This window comes from Hyperolius riggenbachi, chromosome 3, assembly GCF_040937935.1.
Source record: "Hyperolius riggenbachi isolate aHypRig1 chromosome 3, aHypRig1.pri, whole genome shotgun sequence".
Lineage (NCBI taxonomy): Eukaryota > Metazoa > Chordata > Amphibia > Anura > Hyperoliidae > Hyperolius > Hyperolius riggenbachi.
In genome coordinates, this window is record NC_090648.1 from 98,310,255 (window position 1) to 98,331,037 (window position 20,783).

General features: G+C 44.4%; 1 protein-coding gene across 1 annotated transcript in view; it reads left to right on the plus strand.

Annotated features, from left to right (window-relative positions):
- The first annotated feature begins 2,461 nt into the window (after positions 1–2,461).
- Positions 2,462–20,783, plus strand: part of LOC137561066 (tumor necrosis factor receptor superfamily member 23-like) — a 64,743-nt gene continuing 46,421 nt past the window's right edge. Inside the window, exons 1-2 of the mRNA XM_068272298.1 lie at positions 2,462–2,560; positions 15,274–15,379. Of these exons, the coding sequence (XP_068128399.1) occupies positions 2,468–2,560; positions 15,274–15,379 (199 nt within the window). The 5' untranslated portion in view covers positions 2,462–2,467. The remainder of the gene's footprint in view (positions 2,561–15,273; positions 15,380–20,783) is intronic.

Genomic DNA, 20,783 nt, shown 5'->3' on the forward strand with positions numbered 1-20,783 from the left:
CTCCCCCTTTGATTAAAGGACTCCCTAAGAGTCAACTTATCAGAGCCCGTAGAATTACCTCCAGTGATGGGAAGTATCAGGAACAGTCCAAAAGAATGGTGGTGGACTATGAAAAGAGAGGATACCACAGAGAGATGGTGGAGGGAATGGCAGCTCAGGTAGCTACAATGGATAGAAGGGAGTTGAGAGGGAGGAGGGAGGTTAGCAGGAAGGAGCCCCAGGAGGGTGTGCAATTTATCCTTACGTATGATAACCATGCATCAGACATTAGAAAATGTCTGCGCACGGCTTGGTCAGTGGTGGAGGCTGATCCGCTACTGTCCAAGGTTTTCCACTCTCCCCCTAGGATGGTGTTTAGGAAAGGTAAAAGTGTCAGGGACCAGTTAGTCAGGGCGGATTTAAGGGGACACACTGAGACCACTGCAACATTCATCCCACGCCGTAAAGGCACGTTCCCCTGTATGAACTGTCAGAATTGTTCATCCATAATCCGGGGTGATTATGTCACCCACACCACAAAAGGGACACGGATTATGATTAAAGGCAATTATTCTTGCACCACGACAAATGTAATCTATCTGCTAAAGTGTCCTTGCGGAATGGGTTATGTAGGACAGACAACTAGGGATGGTAGGAGGAGGATTAATGAACATAGAAGTGACATTAGGAACTATAAAAAAGAGCAGGAGAATAATGCAAAAGAAAAATTTAAGGATAAATTTGAATCTCCCGTAGGTCGCCACTTCCAGGAGTGTGGGCATGCAGTGGGCGAATTGAGGTGGTGTATACTGGAGAAGGTGTTCTTGCAGGAGGGAGTGGACCCCCAAGCCTCCCTGTTACGCAGAGAAAGCAAATGGATATATGACTTAGGAACTTTGGCGCCTAATGGCATGAATGAGGCCTACAACCTGAAGTGTTTTCTATGATTTTGTATAATATAATATAGCCTGTCTCTTTAAGTATTGTGCCCGCCCCTACGGGGGTGTGTTTTAAATTTGAATCTGCTTCTATATATATGGATGCTGCACAAATAGTTTGTAAGCACTTGATAAAGACCTGTTGGTCGAAACGTCGTGCTGTTTTGCACTGTGGTACATAAAATAAAATTGGCCAATCAGGCCTAAAATCCAGGTCGAGACCCAGTCGTGAATTTTGTCATTAGACAACACCCCTTCTCATTACAGAGATGCACTTCACCTAATATGCTTAATTGGTAGTAGGCTTTCGAGCCTATACAGCTTGGAGTAAGACAACATGCATAAAGAGGATGATGTGGTCAAAATACTCATTTGCCTAATAATATTGCACTCCCTGTAAGTTAGATAGGTAGCTGCCCCCCAGTATTGGTTAGGTTAGGTAGTTGCCCCCCAGTATAGGTTAGAAAGCTGCCCCCCAGTATAGGTTAGGTTAGGTAGCTGCCCCCCAGTATAGGTTAGATAGGTAGCTTCCCCCCAGTATAGGTTAAGTTAGGTAGCTGCCCCCCAGTATAGGTTAGATAGGTAGCTGCCCCCCAGTATAGGTTAAGTTAGGTAGCTGCACCCCAGTATAGGTTAGATAGGTAGCTGCCCCCCAGTATAGGTTAGATTAGGTAGCTGCCCCCCAGTATAGGTTAGGTAGGTGGTTAGGTCCCCCCATAATGGAGGGGAGAGGCCGCGGGAAGGGCAGCCCGATCTCTCCCTCCCTTTCCTCTCCCCGGGCCGCCCTCCGTGCTCCCCCCTCAGATGCAGAGTAATGCGCAGGGAAGCGCTGTAAATAGCTACTCACCGCCCTGGTTTCAATCGCCGATCACTCACTTGCCGCCGGTCTCCTGCTCTGCATAGATGCGTATACACACGCTGCTTCCTGCTAAACAGGAAGCAGCGTGTGTATACCCTGCTATGCATAGAGGAGACCAGCGGCTAGTGAGTGATCGGCGATTAGAACCAGGGAGGTGAGTAGATATTTACAGCGCTTCCCTGCTGCAATCACTCTGCATCTGAGGGGGCAGCACGGAGGGCGGCCCGGGGAGAGGAAGGGAGGGAGAGGTCGGGCTGCCCTCCCCGCGGCTACAGCGCCCCCTCCCTCAAAAGCGCTCAGGGCAGCCGCATGGCTGCACGGCCCCTAGAAATGAGCCTGATTTGAAACAACCAATCAGAATTTAAATAGCAAATCGCAATCACAATCGCTGGTAAAAAGCTTACACTTTTTAAAAATGCAATCAAAACGCTCATAAAATCGCTTACAAATCGCTAATTAAAAACGCTACCGATAGCGATTTGCGACTTGTTGTGTGTTCCAGATAAGATATAAAGATATCACTGTTACATAAAATGTAAATATAAATAATTTTAGCAGGAAATAAGAGAGTAAAAGGTGGAGCTGCCTGATTTGCATGAAGTTCATAGGTTTATTATGCATGTTTCCTCCTCAGCTGTTGGCATAGCTCAGTTGTGAGGTATGTGTTGTATTGTACACATACACAGGCTGCATGGAGAACCTGTCTCCACACTTCACTGGACCAGCTACATCTGGCAATCACTGCAGACGCTCCCATTGCCTCATTATCATTATCCTCCTACTTGTAAGTAGATGAATTTTCCTTGTTTTCACGTCTGCTTAGAAATCACATAGGACAAGTGAGAGGATTAACTGACCACTTGCATTTTTTTTCTTTTTATATTTCAAAAAGTAGTCGTACAGTTACAGTAGAAGTGTATCATTTTCTTACAGGCGATTATGTAATTCAGTATTATAAATAACATTTCTAAGACCTGGAACCCACTACAAATCGCAAATCGATATTGCAATTGCTGTCGTTTTTAATGAGCGTTTTGTAAGCGATTTCTTGAGCTTTTCTGACGATTTTGGTAGCTATTTTAAAAAGTGTAAGCTTTTTGCCAGCGATTGTGTGGCAATTTGCAATTAGCGATTTTAATTCTGATTGGGCCTTTCAATGTATCATAATTTTATTTACAGTTTGCATTAATTTAAAATCGCACTCAAATCGCTACGTGTAGCGATTCATGAGCGATTACGCCAGCATTTATATACTTTACATTGCAGAAACGCTAACGCCACCAAAATGCTGCATGTCCTGCGATAGTGATTTTGCTAATTGCAATCGCTCCAGTTGAATTTGGTCCAGCCATTAACATTAGCTGAGCGTTTAGGGAAATTGCAACGTTTTTAATCGCTCTCTAAACGCTCAAAAAATTGCTCCAGTGGGTTCCACCCCTTAGACAGGGGTTAGACAGGGGTTCTTCCATTGCACATAGATTGAGGGCCAGGCGACAGGACCTTTATGCGAATAGACGGGGAGTCAGCTGATCTGTCTAGTCAGCTGACTCCAACAGTACTTCGGATTGGCTGAGTGGCTGGGGCGGCGCTGCAGAGCAACTTAGTATATATAGTAACAGACTGTCAGTTGCCCGGTGTCTGCTGTTGCGAATGCTTACGCGTGAGCGCTCAGACCTTAGTCAGATCCCAAAGTGTGCCAGAACCAGCCGGAGCTGGGAATCCACACTTAGCCAGATTCTGTTGATAGCTTAAAGTACTAATTACATTGTATTATCTGTTATGACCTTCTGCCTTCCTTGACTATTCTCCTGCTTACTGACTCTGTACCTCTGCCTATATGATTCACGTTGCCGACCCGTGCCTGGACACAACACTGAATCAGCCTTCTGTCTTTGTACCTTGTCTGTCCGTACGTTGCCTACTCTGCTTGTCTGACCTCTCTATCCTCGCCAGTGGGCCTAGCCACTGGTGAGGGATCTGTAGCCGTCACCTGCTCCTCAGGTGAAGCTTTATTGAAGTACTGTTGGAAAATACCTGCTCCTCAAGTGATTACCTTGCAGCTACCGGTGGCACCTGCTCCTCAGGTGTACACTGGCTTCAGTACTGTCTGAATCGCCTGCTTCTCAGGCGATCAACATTGCAGCACGCCAGTAGCTCCGGCTCCTCAGGGGTTCCTTAACTGTTGTACAGCCAGACTCACCTGCTCCTCAGGTGATCCTTGGCTGCAGTATTGTCTGTAGTCTCCTGCTCCTCGGGAGACCTTATCCTCCTCATTACTGTTGCACCAAACACCTTTTCACCTTGGTAGTCCTGTGTCTGGCTATACTCGCATTATTGGTGATTCTGCAGATCACCATATAATCAGGTATAGCGTCTGTATTATTGGTGATACTGCAGATCACCAATAATCAGAAAATCTGTTTAGCTGACACCAATCGTTACACAATACCAGTTGCCTGACAGCCCTGCTGACCCTCTGCCTCTAATACTTTCAGCCATAGACCCTGAACAAGCATGCAGCAGATCAGGTGTTTCTGACATTATTGTCAGATTAGCTGCATGCTTGTTTCTGGTGTTATTCAGACACTTCTGCAGCCAAACAGACCAGCAGGGCTGCTAGGCAACTGGTATTGTTTAAAAGGAAAATAACAATGGCTGCCTCCATTGTCTTCTCCCTTCAGTTGCCCTTTAAGTGCACCTGTGCAAAGCACTTTGTCGGTGTATTTTTGGTGGCTGCCAGTGATGGATCGGGGCTGCAGGAGAGGACGGCATAAGCCTCATTAGGATCCAGAGGCTTCCCCCCTCCCGAGGTAAGTACCTCCAGGGGTACTTTTTTGTTACAGATTTACTTTAAAGATGAAATAATGGATTGATTTACCCCTGAAGATGGCAATCGCTGAAACTGGTCGGTCTGAGAGCGGACACTACTGTTCAGATTGTTGGATATCATACTGTAGTAGCACAGGAGTGGGAAGCGCTAGTTGCCAGTGGGTCCTAAAGGATTTAAAGCGAACCTTAAGTCAACTAAAAAAAATGAGATGAACTCACCTGGGGCTTCCCTCAGCCCCCAGCAGACGATCGGTGCCCTCGCAGCTCCGCTCCGATGTCCCAGGACCCGCCGGCGACGACTTCCGGTTTCGCCGTCACCGGCCGACAGGCATGGGAAGTTCTCATGCCTGTCGGCCGGTGACGGCCAAACCGGAAGTGCTCGCCGGCGGGTCCTGGGACATCGGAGCGGAGCTGCGAGGGCACCGATCGGCTGCTGGGGGCTGAGGGAAGCCCCAGGTGAGTAAATCTCTTTTTTTTTAGTTGACTTAACCATTTAGGGACAATGTAACGCATTAAAACGTCATGTTCGCCGCTATTAATGGCAACAGGACGTTTTAATAAGTTACATTGTAACTCTGCTGCTGTGTGCGAGCGGGCGCGCTCCCGCTGCGCGCGCACGTCGGGTCCCGCGGCTTGGTGATTGGACCAGGGAATCACATGGTCCCTGGGCCAATCAAGTGCCAGTAACAAGGCAGATCATTGTTACAAGCCAGTAACAATGATCTGTCCTGTAGTGTATGTAAACAAAGTTGCTTTCTCCCTCCCAGCTCATCTGTCACCTCACACTGCTGTCAATCAGCATTCAGAGGTGACAGGAGCTGTGAGGGAGAAAGACTGTGATTGTGGTAGGATTTTTATATTTTTAAATAAAATTTTATCCCCATACTTTTTTATTAACCCCTTATCCTCCCCCTCCTTTGCCATTTACTGGTTTTCTGTTTTATTTTAGTACTTTTTAGTACTTCTTAGTACTTTTCTGTACTTTTTCACCCCTCTTTTACCCTTACTCTGATATTTCTATCTATACTTTCTATCTATATTCTTTCTTTTCATCTTCATATAAAAACAAAAAAACAAAAAAACAAAAAAAATCTTTCTGTTATTGATCAATCGCTTGGTTGATCGATCGATCTGTCTGTCTGTCTGTCTATCCCATCCATCCCATCCATCCATCCATCCCATCCATCCATCCATCCATCCATCCATCCATCCATCCATCCATCCATCCATCCATCCATCCATCCATCCATCCATCCATCCATCCATCTATCTATCTATCTATCTATCTATCTATCTATCTATCTATCTATCTATCCCCTTTGCTTACTATGGCGAGGAGACTGTATTCTGTTGAGGAGGCAGCCGTCTACCTTCAGCAGAGCAGCAGCAGTGGGGACGATTCAGGGAGCGAATGGCACCCAACGAGCAGCAGCTCTGAGTCAGATTCTGACAGTTCAGAGAGCGTTGGGCAGCCGTCTCGCCGCTTCAGGAGGGATGATGAGTCCACTGTTCAGGGCCCTTCAGAATCCACCGCAGGGGGCTCGGTGGGTAGCACAGCTGCAGCTAGCAGCACAGGCCAGAGGGGAACCACTGTCCAGGGCCCTTCAGATACCACCGCAGGGGGCTCAGTGGGTAGCACTGCTGCAGCTAGCAGCAGAGGCCGAAGGGGAGCCAGGCAAAGGCAGGTACGCCCACCGGTACCTGAGGACATAATTCGGGGCACCTGGTCACCCGCTAACCTTGTAGCACCCAACATCCCGCCTTTTACAGGGGCAAGCGAAATATTAGTGCCCACTGACAACTTCGGGCCTGCTGACTTCTTCCAGCTCTTTGTGGGTGATGATTTGCTGCAGCACATTGTGGAGCAAACCAATTTGTTTGCACAGCAGTATATTGCCCAGAAGCCCACCTGCTATTTGGCTGAGAAATGGGAGCCCACCACCATACCTGAGCTAAAGGTGTTTCTGGCCCTAACACTACACATGGGCATACTCCAACAGCCAGAAATAAGACTGTACTGGTCTAAGGACTTTATGCACGCAACACCCCTGTTTCCAGCTTCCATGAGCAGGCAGCGCTATGAGGCTCTTATGAAGTGCCTGCACTTTGCCGACAATTCGGACAATGTCCCCAAAGGTGATCCTGGCCATGACAAGCTTTTTAAGCTGAGGCCCATACTCACCCACCTCAGTACAAAATTTAGCGAGGTGTACACCCCAGAGAGAGAGGTTGCAGTGGATGAATCCCTCCTACCCTTCCATGGCAGATTAGGGATAAAACAATATATCCCAAGTAAGGCTGCCAAGTATGGGATAAAATTTTATAAACTTTGTGAGAGCAGCACTGGCTACACCTATTCTTTTTTTCTGTATGAGGGCAAAGATAGCCATTTGCAACCAGCTGGGTGCCCACCATACATGCCAACCAGTGGGAAAATTGTGGTGGAACTAGCCAACCCACTCCTCCACCAAGGCTATCATCTGTACGTGGATAACTTCTACACCAGCATTCCCCTTTTCAAATTTTTATATTCTGCAGAGACTGGTGCCTGTGGGACAGTGAGGCCAAACCGCAAAGGCCTCCCACCACAGGTGGTTAATAAAAAATTATCGAAAGGGGAAACACACAGTCTCAGAAGTGGTGAGCTCCTGGCTATAAAATTCAGGGACAAGAGAGACGTCATGGTCCTGACTTCAATCCACACTGAAGAAGTGGTTCCTGTCACAACCTCCAGAGAGCAGATCGAGAAGCCAATGGCATTGGTCGACTACACAAAAAATATGGGTGCGGTGGATCTTGCGGACCAAATGCTCTCCTACTACTTTTTAAAAAAAAAAAAGAGGGCCTGGTACAAAAAAGTTTTTTTTTACCTCCTGCAGATGGCCATGCACAACGCATTTGTGCTTTATAAAAAGAAATGCCACGGTGACAGCTACCTCCCGTTTATGCGACAAGCTTTAAGATCGCTGATCAATGAAAGCGTACACCTTATGGAGGAATACAATCCAATGCAACTGGATGGAGCAGTTCGCCTAAGGGGAAAACATTTTCCTGCCCTGATCCCCCCGAACCCAATTAAGGCGAAGCCACAGAAGCGATGCCGGGTGTGCACCAAGCACAAGAGGCGGAAAGACAGCAGATACCACTGCCCAAAGTGCCCCTCACAGCCGGGACTCTGCGTTTCCGGCTGCTTTGAGGCATACCATACCCTCAGCAGCTATTAGACTTTATTTTTTATTTTATTTTTTTTTCTTCGTTACCCTAAATTTTCACTGGACTTTTTCCTCTCTACTTTTATTTGCCACTTACTGTCCCTCAAAGGAACTCACAATTACCACTAGTTAACATTACCACCTTTTTTGGGGGTGTGGGAGGAAACCCAGAAGCTTAGAGGAAACCCAAGACTCCTACAACCTGCAAATAGTTTTTTCCCATTTGGACTTGCTGCTGCAAGGCGAGAGTGTTTGCCACAGGACTTTACTCTGCAGACCACCCCCCATCTTCTGACCACTGGCTTTCCTTGGCGTATGACCTCTGGCCTTTCTCCATCCTGCTAGACCTGCAATGGTGAGTTCCAATGTATCTGTCATTCATGTTATGGATAGTGATTTAGGCCTCACCTAAATTATTCTATTTTCAACTGAGTAGGCCTGAGTCTCTAGTTTTCAGAATGGTAACATTTGTGTCTTTTATTGAATGGTCTTACACTCCTGGGGCTTTGAGAAGAAAGAATTACATTGTTGCATTTGGTAAAAAAAGGGCCTTAAAAAATACATTGGCGCTGCTCATGATTAACAGTGTATTATGTGGCCAAAACACTATCTGATGATGTGTATAGGGTATCATTTTAACCGTGACAAGCAAGAGAAGAGAATTTGGGGTGTTTGAGAGATTATGCATATGTCATTTGAATTGTTTTTTCATGCCAAAGTAAAGAAAACTGTAAAAAAAAAACATTTTCAAAGTTACGGTGCAATTTCATCAAAACCGCAAAAGTGCAAATGTTACAAAATATGTATATTTGGGTAGGTCTGGTTCTCTAGTTTTCAGAATGGTATAATTTATGACCTATATCCAATGTTCTGAGACACCAGGAGTTTTGCTAGGAAAGTATGACTGTATTGTTTCTGGTGCAAAAAATGGCCTTGAAAAATACATTGGCGCTGCTCATGATTAACAGTGTATTATGTGGCCAAAACACTATCTGATGATGTGTATAGGGTATCATTTTAACCGTGACAAGCAAGAGAAGAGAATTTGGGGTGTTTGAGAGATTATGCATATGTCATTTGAATTGTTTTTTCATGCCAAAGTAAAGAAAACTGTAAAAAAAAAACATTTTCAAAGTTACGGTGCAATTTCATCAAAACCGCAAAAGTGCAAATGTTACTCAATATGTATATTTGGGTAGGTCTGGTTCTCTAGTTTTCAGAATGGTATAATTTATGACCTATATCCAATGTTCTGAGACACCAGGGGTTTTGCTAGGAAAGTATGACTGTATTGTTTCTGGTGCAAAAAATGGCCTTGAAAAATACATTGGCGCTGCTCATGATTAACAGTGTATTATGTGGCCAAAACATTATCTGATGATGTGTATAGGGTATCATTTTAACCGTGACAAGCAAGAGAAGAGAATTTGGGGTGTTTGAGAGATTATGCATATGTCATTTGAATTGTTTTTTCATGCCAAAGTAAAGAAAACTGTAAAAAAAAAACATTTTTTAAGTTACGGTGCAATTTCATCAAAACCGCAAAAGTGCAAATGTTACAAAATATGTATATTTGGGTAGGTCTGGTTCTCTAGTTTTCAGAATGGTATAATTTATGACCTATATCCAATGTTCTGAGACACCAGGGGTTTTGCTGGGAAAGTATGACTGTATTGTTTCTGGTGCAAAAAATGGCCTTGAAAAATACATTGTGCTGCTCATGATTAACAGTGTATTATGTGGCCAAAACACTATCTGATGATGTGTATAGGGTATCATTTTAACCGTGACAAGCAAGAGAAGATAATTTGGGGTGTTTGAGAGATTATGCATATGTCATTTGATTTAGATTTTTTGGCAAACTGAATGAGAAGCAATAAAACTGTTATTTCCATATACTCTGTACCAAAATAAAACACTTGTAAAAAACACCAAAAGTGACAGAATTGAAAACCGAATGCATAAATAGTTACCTTAGGGACTCAGCTTTTAAAATATATATGCTATGAGGGTGAACTACTGTTATATTTGCAAATAAGGGCTTGAATTCATTGGTAGTATGCAATGAGAAAACAAAAAACACAACATAGGAAAAATACACCTTTATTTCCAAATAATATATTGTCACCATACTTTGCACTAGGGACATAATTTATATATTGTGATAACCAGGACAAATAGGCAGATAAAATGTGTGTGTTTTATGCACATTAGCAGTGTTTATTTTAAAACTATAGGGGATGAAAATGGAGAAATCGTGTATTTTTTCATTTTTTTCCTTGTTTTTCCCTTTAAAATGCATAAAAAGAAAAGGTATTACTGAAAATAAATATCGCCTCCAAAAAGCCTATTTAGTGGCAATAAAAACAAGGTATTGATCAATTTGCTGTGATAAGTAGTGAAAAAGTTATTGGTGAATGAAAGGGAGGAGCGCTGAAAGGTGAAAATTGCTCTGGTCCGTTAGGGTAAAAACCCTTGGGGGTGAACTGGTTAAGGTTCGCTTTAAGACACACAAATGTGAGTTATCCGGTATACAGTATTTTTTATTGGATTGATATAAAGTTCTGTGTACTGGATCTACCACTTAAAGGAGTCCCCCTGCTCTTTTTTCCTTTTCTATATACAGTGGGATGCGAAAGTTTGGGCAACCTTGTTAATTGTCATGATTTTCCTGAGATATTTGAGAAGTGAAATTAAGTTTATTGGATTTACAGAAAGTGTGCAATAATGTGCAATAATTGTTTAAACAAAATTAGGCAGGTGCATAAATTTGGGCACCACAAAAAAGAAATGAAATCAATATTTAGTAGATCCTCCTTTTGCAGAAATTACAGCCTCTAAATGCTTCCTATAGGTTCCAATGAGAGCCTGGATTCTGGTTGAAGGTATTTTGGACCATCCTCTTTACAAAACATCTCTACTAGTTCATGCAAGTGTGATGGCTTCCGAGCATGGACAGTTCTCTTTAACTCACACCACAGATTTTCAATTATATTCAGGTCTGGGGACTGAGATGGCCATTCCAAAACGTTGTACTTGTTCCTCTACATTAATGCCTTAGTGGATTTTGAGCAGTGTTTATGGTCGTTGTCTTGTTGAACAATACAGCCCCAGCGCAGCTTCAGCTTTGTCACTGATTCCTGAATATTGGTCTCCAGAATCTGCTGATACTGAGTGGAATCCATGCGTCCCTCAACTTTCACAAGATTCCCAGTCCCTGCACTGGCCACACAGCCCCACAGCATGATATGATCACCACCATATTTTACTGTAGGTAGCAGGTGTTTTTCTTGGAATGCTGTGTTGTTTTTCCTCCATGCATAATGCCCCTTGTTATGCCCTAATAACTCAAATTTAGTTTCATCAGTCCACAGCACCTTATTCCAAAATGAAGCTGGCTTGTCCAAATGTGCTTTAGCATACCTCAAGCTGCTCTGTTTGTGCTGTGGGTGGAGAAAAGACTTCCTCTGCATCACTCTTGCATACAGCATCTCCTTGTGTAAAGTGCGCCAAATGGTTGAACGATGCACAGTGACTCCATCTGCAGCAAGATGATGTTGTAGGTGTTTGGTACTGGTCTGTGGGTTGACTCTGTTCTCACTATTCGTTGCTTCTGTCTATCCTAGATTTTTCTTGGTCTGCCACTTCGAGTCTTAACTTGAACTGAGCCTGTGGTCTTCCATTTCCTCAATATGTTCATAACTGTGGAAACAGACAGCTGAAATCTCTATGCCAGCTTTCTGTATCCTTCCCCTAAACCATGATGGTGAACAATCTTTGACTTCAGGTCATTTGAGAGTTGTTTTGAGACCCCCATGTTGCTACTCTTCAGAGAAAATTAAAAGAGGAGGGAAACTTACAATTGACCCTCTTAAATACTCTTTCTTATAATTGGATTCACCTGTGTATGTAGGTCAGGGGTCACTGAGCTTACCAAGCCAATTTGAGTTCCCATAATTAGTTCTAAAGGTTTTGGAATCAATAAAATGACAAATTTATGCACCTGCCTAATTTTATTTAAACAATGATTGCGCATTTTCTATAAATCCAATAAACTTAATTTCACTTCTCAAATATCACTGTGTGTCTCTCCTATATGATATATTTAACTGACATTTTTTATCGTAACAACCAACGATTTATACAGGAAAATCATGACGATTAACAAGGTTGCCCAAACTTTCGCATCCCACTGTAAATAGTTTTGAACCATTTAGGCTGGGTGCACACATAGCAGAAATGCTAGCGTAGCGGATAACGCTGCATTTTATGCAGCAATGTTAGTCTATGGAATGCAGAAGAGGGCCCTCCCTGCTGCTCTGTGTGCCAATTGCTCTCCCCACATGCGCTGTGACCCTGGGCCTGGGGCACCTAACTGGCTACTTATCCCTTTCTATACTGGGGGCTCCCATGCCTGGCTACACTGTGGGCACCTGTACCTGGTTATACTGTGGGCACCTGTACCTGGTTATACTGTTGGCACCTGTACCTAGCTATACTGAGGGACCCTATCCCTGGCTATACTGGGGGCGGCTATATTGAGGGCACCTATACCTTGCTATACTGGGGGTAGCTATACCTCACTATACTGAGGGCATCTTCACCTGGCTATACTGGGGGTGGCTAAATTGAAGGCACCTATACCTCGCTATACTGGGAGCACCTATACCTTGCTATACTGGGGGCACAAAAACCTAGCTATACTGTGGGCACCTATACCTGACTATACTGGGGGAAGCTATATTGAGGGCACCTATACCTCGCTATACAGGAGGCACCGATATTCTAGCTATACTGAGGGTTCCTATACCTGGCTATACTGAAGGCACCTATACCTGGCTATATTGGGGGCACCTATACCTGGCGCATGGAAAATGCACTAACGCCCAGAAAACAGACAGAAAACGCGACCTTTCACACACTGCCAAGTGTGTCCCCAGCCCTACTCATATTATGGAGTTGCCTGGATAGCTGATTCACAGTATTCTCCAGAATAGTAATATGTCTGTGGATATCGCTATTTGGTCGATTACATCACTCTGATCGAATCTGCTAGAAATCGATGTAGCGAGCGGCCCATTTGATCGAAATCGATTTAAACTCTGTACCTAGTGTATGGCGTACATCGGATAGATTCCTGTTAGATTTGATCTGACAAGCATCTGACAGGAATTTATCTGATGGTGGAATATGATGGCAATCTATATGTGTATGGCCACCTTTATATTCAGTGGGGTGTGGGAAGCCGACATTGGTACCAATATTTTACTATATCAGCATTGTGATGCTATTTTCATAAATTATTTCAGCACTTATTCCCGCCAGTGGGTCAGCCAGCCCTACTGATTCCTTTATTGGACACATTTTCTTCCTGATACTTAAAGGACATCCAAGGTGAAAATAAACTGCTGAGATAAACAATAGTATCTATTCTCCTTCTCCTAAAAATGTATTTTTTATATAGCCCACAGTTTTATTTATATTTAAATCTAGTGTTTAAGTTTTTACTGTTTCATTGACTACGCTCAATGACGCCTTCATTGAAGTATGCCAGAGCTCAGATCCGTGAACTATTGACCCTATTTTTCTCTTTCCTGCTCTCAAAAGCCATTTACAGCCAGAAAAGTGTTTTATGGCTGTAATTACTCATCAGTGAGGGTTATGCTATAGTCTGACACAGTCCCAACCCGGACAGAAACTGTTACTTGCATACCTGATTCTTAACTCTTTCAGGCATAAAAATACAAAAAGGAACACAGCATAGTCATTTGTGTGCTTGGCTCTGTACATACACATGTCCATCTCTTCATGTCACATGCCACCTTGGTTGTCCTTTAAATCTGTAAGAAAAAAAAAGAGCCCCTGGGGGTACTTACCTCGGGAGGGGGAAGGCTCTGGATCTTAATTAGGCTTCCCCTGTCCCTCTCCTTCCCTCCATTCTAGCGCTGTCAGCCGCTGAAAATCCACCGGGCTCCAGGATCATAACAATCTTGTTGGAGCCTCACACTGGCGCACTTGCAGCTTTTGTTCGGGCTCAGACGAGTCTGATCGGATCCACTCTACTGCACAGGATGAGCGGATCCAATCAGTCTCAGCTATTTCCACCTAAGCCGGAAGGAAAGCCGCTACTGCACCTGCACGAGGCTCCCACAGGACTGTTATGATCCTGGAGCCCGGCATTGATTTTCGGCAGCTGACAACGCTGGAATGGAGGGACGGAGGAGGACGGGGGGGAAGCCTCATTAGGATCCAGAGGCTTCCCCCTACCGAGGTAAGTGCCCCCTTAGGCCCTGTTCACATTATAAATCGCTATCGCTATCGCAAGCGCTGAGCGATTTATTGAGAGTTTTGTCATCGCTTTTCCCTGCGCTTTTCTAAGCGCTTTTGAAGAGCGATTTTTTTTTTTACTTCCTGACGTCAGTCAGGAAGTGAACTTTCACCCGGAAATGAATAAATAAAATGCGCCTGATTCACAAAGCGGTGCTAACAGTTAGCACGCTGGTGAAAAGCCCTTTATCACTCCTAAACTCAGTTTAGGCATGATAAGTTTAGGCGTGATAAGTTTAGGTGTGATAAGTTTAGGCGTGATAAGTTTAAGCACCAACTGGGTTAGCACCGCAGTGCACAGCTGATCAAAAGTTTTGCGCTAGCAAAGTCTGGTGCACTTTGCATAGAGTTTAATGGCGCTGCCTTGTGTGCGGGACTTTGCGCGCGATCTAAACTTATCTAAACTTATCATGCCTAAACTTATCACGCCTAAACTGGCTTTTCACCAGCGTGGTGCAAAGGTTATCACGCCTAAAGTCTCTAACTGGGTTAGCACCGCTTTGTGAATCGAGCCCAATGTATTTATTCATAAAAGCGCTCGGGAAATTGCTATACAAAGCGTTTTTTCAAGTGCTTTGCGATTTCCCTATACCTTCCATTGAGCCAAAGTGCTAAAAAAATGGTCCAGGCAGCGCTTTTGGAAGCGGAACGCAATCGCAATCAAACCTCTCATATGTGAACACTCTCATAAGGAATCATTGCACAATCGCTTTTAGGGCGATTTCTAAAATCGCCAGCGATTAAAAAAAATACGTAAAACGCTCATAGTGTGAACAAGCCTGTAGGGGCACTCTTTTTCCTTTCAGATTCCTGTCCTGCTGCTCCTATGCCTCAAAAAAGGCTGTGTTCCCCCTTGAGCTGACAATTTTTTGTCTGGTCTCCACTTATTGTAAAACTGGCAGTGAACAACTTTTACTTTCTATGTAGGAGCCATTCCCACTTGCCAGTCTGCAGTCCGGAGCAGCAAAGCATGCTATATAAAGAATGTACTGCCTGTATCGCAGGTTCCACATTTACCATAGGATGCTACGTTACAAATCTGCATTGGAGTTAGGTTGTAACTTAACATGGACAAAGTGCTTTCTGAAGGTTATTTTTAAATGTACTACATGTATCTTTTTCTACACAGGCAGTTAACATAGAAAGCTTTTCAAAAATGAAGACATTGAACAATACAGCAGAAAACCATTCATATTATAGAAGTGGAAAAAAACAGTGTATAAAATGTCCAGCAGGTAAGCAGTTCACCCACCCAGATTTTTATTGTTGGTAAAGGCTAATAGTAGACTGTACCATTGTTTACATAATTTTCATATTTGCTGTAGCTGTTCTAGAGAATTTCCTTTTGGTCACATGACCCAAATATCAGTATAGAGTTTAGGGGCGTGACTAGAAATCAGTAGGCCCCCCTTGCAAAACTTTGGATGGGGCCCCGCCTCCCCGTCGTTTTCTGCACAGGTAAACTGAGAACCAATTTTATTCAATTGGCTAGTGTACACTTGAATGTGTTTTCCCCATGTAGATAAATAACAGACAGCAGTGAAGCACTACATGCATTTTCTCTATCAATTACATTAGCTTCTGTGGTAAAACATGCATGTTTTCATACATACAGACACACATGGTGAGCAGAAAACGCAGGCAGAAAACCGACAGATGAGTGTGCTCCCAGCCTCAGCTTATTACACTCACTCTGTCCATCTCTGATGGAGCAAAACTTGCTCTGCAGACTCCTTCAGCATCACTACAGTACACAGCACTTGGGGAGGGGTAGAGAGGTTGGAGTACACAAGAGCCTGCTACACACTGAATAGGGACAGTCTACAAATTTTTGTCTGCAAAACTTTGTATGATTCCTTAGCAGTGGCTGAGCAGATGCAGCCATTAGAACAATTGTGCAGAGAGCATAAAGTTGTATCTCTCTGTGCCCTTAGTTGTCAGTCTTTCCCCACAGGGCCCCTTGCGGGTTCTCGGGGGAACTGAACTTGACCTGACCTCGCCCACCTTCTTCCTCTGCTATCTCCTGTGCAGCACAGGGAGGAGATTGGCAGGGTCGGCTCTGGGATAGTGGTAAAGACTAGTTGGTACCTTCTCTGAGCTCCTCCCTGACTACCTCCTGTGAGTGATGATGGGTTTGGGGCAGGTCCGGATTACTCACAAATTACCCAATGCATGTGTCTGGGTCTTATCTGGAGCATATACAGTGGGATGCAAAAGTTTGGGCAACCTTGTTAATCGTTATGATTTTCCTGTATAAATCATTGGTTGTTGCGATAAAAAAATGTCAGTTAAATATATCATGTTGGAGACACACACAGTTGTATTTGAGAAGTGAAATGAAGTTTATTGGATTTACAGAAAGTGCGCAATAATGTCATTTTAATGATTCCAAAACCTTTAAAACAAATTATTGGAACTCAAAATGACTTGATAAGCTCAGTGACCCCTGACCTACATACACATGTGAATCCAATTATGAGAAAGAATATTTAAGGGGGTCAATTATAAGTTTCTCTCCACTTTTAATTTTCTCTGAAGAGTAGCATGGGGGTCTCAAAATAACTTTCAAATGACCTGAAGACAAAGATTGTTCATTATCATGGTTTAGGTGGTCCTCAAACTAAGGCCCGTGGGCCGAATGTGGCCCCCTGAGGCTTTTTTTACTGGCCCCACACACAGAAAATGTATTACTTATAGATGCGGTCAGCTACATCTTTAATTATTGGTGGTCCAAAGCTACATACTCTAATAATGATCTTCTTGACTATTTACACAATATTAATATTCCAAATTTTTCAGAAGAGACTACCACTGAGCTAGATAAGGCTATTTCTGTAGAAGAGATCCAACAGGCTATTTTTGAACTGAAACCGAACAAGTCCCCGGGCCCCGACGGACTCCCCGCTGAATTTTATCAATCCTATTCCACTCTACTAGTAGAGAAGCTATGTACAATATTAAATGAGGTTCTGGAAGGTAGTACTTTGCCAAATACATTTAACGAAGCAATAATTATAGTACTTTTAAAACCCAATAAGGATCCTAACCAGTGCAGTTCCTATAGACCTATATCATTACTTAACTCAGATGCAAAAATACTTGCAAACATTTTAGCTAATAGATTAAAAAAGGTCATCACTGATGTGATACACTGCGACCAGACTGGTTTTATGCCAGGGCGCAGCACTGACATTAACATACGTAGACTTTTCACTTATATTTCCCTGCCAGTACAGGACAAAGGTAGACGCACTGTTGCCTCCTTAGATACAGAAAAAGCTTTCGATTCCATAGAATGGTCATACATCTGGCAATTACCGTATTTTTCGGACTATAAGACGCACTTTTTCTCCCTCAAAAGTGGGGGGGAAAAGTCAGTGCGTCTTATAGTCCGAATACTACATATTTGGACCTGAGCCTCCTTCCCGTCTGCATCCCCCGTCCATGTGTCCCTCTATTTCAGTGTCTGCCTGCTCCCGGCGTATGCATGTCCCTGTGTCTGCATGTCGTAGTGTAATAATCACATAGATGAAACTGCCCGGTGTCTGCTTGTCCCGGAGGCCGCCTGTCTCCAGTCACTCTGTGACCCGGTGTCTGCGTGTCTAAGTGTAATCACATACACGCAGCTGCCCGGTGTCTGCTTGTCCCGGGGGCCGCCTGTCTCCAGTCACTCTGTGACCCGGTGTCTGCGTGTCTAAGTGTAATCACATACACGCAGCTGCCCGGTGTCTGCTTGTCCCGGGGGCCGCCTGTCTCCAGTCACTCTGTGACCCGGTGTCTGCGTGTCTAAGTGTAATCACATACACGCAGCTGCCCGGTGTCTGCTTGTCCCGGGGGCCGCCTGTCTCCAGTCACTCTGTGACCCGGTGTCTGCGTGTCTAAGTGTAATCACATACACGCAGCTGCCCGGTGTCTGCTTTTCCTGGGGCCGCCTGTCTCCAGTGTTGGTGTTCCAGCCAGGGTAATAATCATATACATGTAGCTGCCACTTATTAACCACGCTGTCCCCCGTGTCTCAAATACATACCTCGTATCTTTTATCATCGCGCTGTCCCCCGCTACCGCCGCAACTTGCATCATCTGGAAGTCCTGGACGTTTGCAGAGAATTAACCAATCAGGCAGGGGGCGCTGGCTTTAACGGCCAATCAGAATGCTCTCTGCTCCCTGCTCCTATGTTGATAGGACGCGATGGTCTCGCGGGCGGGACCACCTCTCCGTCAATTGGGCCAATCACAGCGCGCAGAGATTGGCCACCAGCCTGATTGGTTATTCCTCTGCAAAGACGTCCAGGACTTCACGATGATGCAAGCTGCGGCGGTAGCGGGGGACAGCGCAATGATAAAAGATACGAGGTATGTATTTGAGACACGGGGGACAGCATGGTTAATAAGTGGCAGCTACATGTATATGATTATTACCCTGGCTGGAACACCAACACTGGAGACAGGCGGCCCCAGGACAAGCAGACACCGGGCAGCTGCATGTAATTACACTTAGACACGCAGACACCGGGTCACAGAGTGACTAGAGACAGGCGGCCCCCGGGACAAGCAGACACCGGGTAGTTGCATTTATGTGATTATTACACTGTCACAAGCAGACACTGGGTCACAGAGTGACTGGAGACAGGCAGACACGGGGACATAGGGGGTTGGCAGACATGCAGACCCTGGGACACAGCACACACTGGGACAATGGGGATAAAGACCCTGGACATGGAGGAAACAGGGGACTAAGGAAGAGGGTCAGAGCACAGGGCATTGGACGCCAGGACAGAGGACACAGGTGGACAGAGCACATGGAGACAGAGGAAGGGGGAAAGAAGACACAGGGGCCAGAGGACACGGAGACAGAGGAAAGGGGAAAGAAGACAGGGGGCCAGAGGACATGGAGACAGAGGAAAGGGGAAAGAAGACACAGGGGGCCAGAGAACATGGAGACAGAGGAAGGGTGAAAGAGGACACGGGGCAGAGGACACAAGGTGGACAAAGTACAGAGGGACATAGGAGGACCACAGGGGGCAAAATAAATACAAGGAATGCATAAGGGGAGCAAAATAATTGGAGGGAAAGATCCATAAGATGCCCCTGCACCATAGACACACCTAGGTTTAGTTTTTGTTTTTTTTCCTAATTTTTGTCCTCTAAACCTAGGTGCGTCTTATAGTCCGGAGCGTCTTATAGTCCGAAAAATATGGTACTAAATTTATATGGGTTTGGAACTAATTTTATATCATAGGTTAAAGCCTTATATCACTCTCCAATAGCTAGGATAAAAACCGGCAGCTCCATCTATCCTCCTTTTCCACTGTCTCAGGGTACGCGTCAGGGATGCCCACCATCGCCCTATCTTTTTGTGTTACCATTGAACCACTGGCAATTTTGTTAAGAGAATCAGCCAATGTTGAGGGCATACAGGTTGGCTCCCTTACTGAGAAAGTCTTCTTGTATGCAGACGACACTTTGCTGTACTTGGGGGACCCGGAAGCTTCTCTACGAACAGCTCTTTATATTATTGACTGTTTTGGGAGGTTCTCGGGCCTCAGAGTCAACTGGGGAAAATCAGTTTTGATGCCATTAGACAACTTTGATACCAATTGCTATCCTAGCCCGTTACAATGGGTCAAACAATTCAAATACCTGGGGATCCAAGTAACTAAAACAGGGTCACTAATGACCAGCCCTTTGAGTATCAATATAGGAGTATTTGGCTCCACATTATTGGACCTAATGGTCAGTAAAAGAAACACAACTTTAATCGTGCCTAACAAGATTCACAAATTTATGTATAAAACCTCTAGTGTGGAGGTCTTGGCTTATCCCCCACAATAAGACATCTAATGTGGTGTAGCTATTCCACATAAAGGTTTAGAACCCTGCTGGTATAGGAGATGGTTGTAGCCACTAGCATTCAATCAGCTGTCATGTAGACTGCTAGCAGATGCTGCCTGTAGTCAGTACAGACCATCACCTACATATACATATCAGGAGGACATATAGAGGAGTAATAGTGCTATTTACACAGTGATTGTACAATGATCTTTAACATGTTTCACCCTACGGCTTTTTCAAAAAGTGCTATACATATATACAATGAGCATAGTGCACCCCCCACCAGCAAAATGTCCCCCAGCAAATAGCCCAAGTCAGAGCTCCTGATATGTATATGTAGGTGATGGTCTGTACTGACTACAGGCAGCATCTGCTAGCAGTCTACATGACAGCTGATTGAATGCTAGTGGCTACAACCATCTCCTATACCAGCAGGGTTCTAAACCTTTATGTGGAATAGCTACACCACATTAGATGTCTTATTGTGGGGGATAAGCCAAGACCTCCACACTAGAGGTTTTATACATAAATTTGTGAATCTTGTTAGGCACGATTAAAGTTGTGTTTCTTTTACTGACCATTAGGTCCAATAATGTGGAGCCAAATACTCCTATATTGATACTCAAAGGGCTGGTCATTAGTGACCCTGTGTTTGATTATTTTTCCCTGGTATATTTTCTCGGTTGTGTGCAGATCCAAGTAACTACGCAATTATCTGATTTTCACAAACTAAATATACAGCCAACAGTTGATACATTTCAACAAAAAGCCTTAATATGGAAGACTCTCCCCCTTTCTCTAATTGGT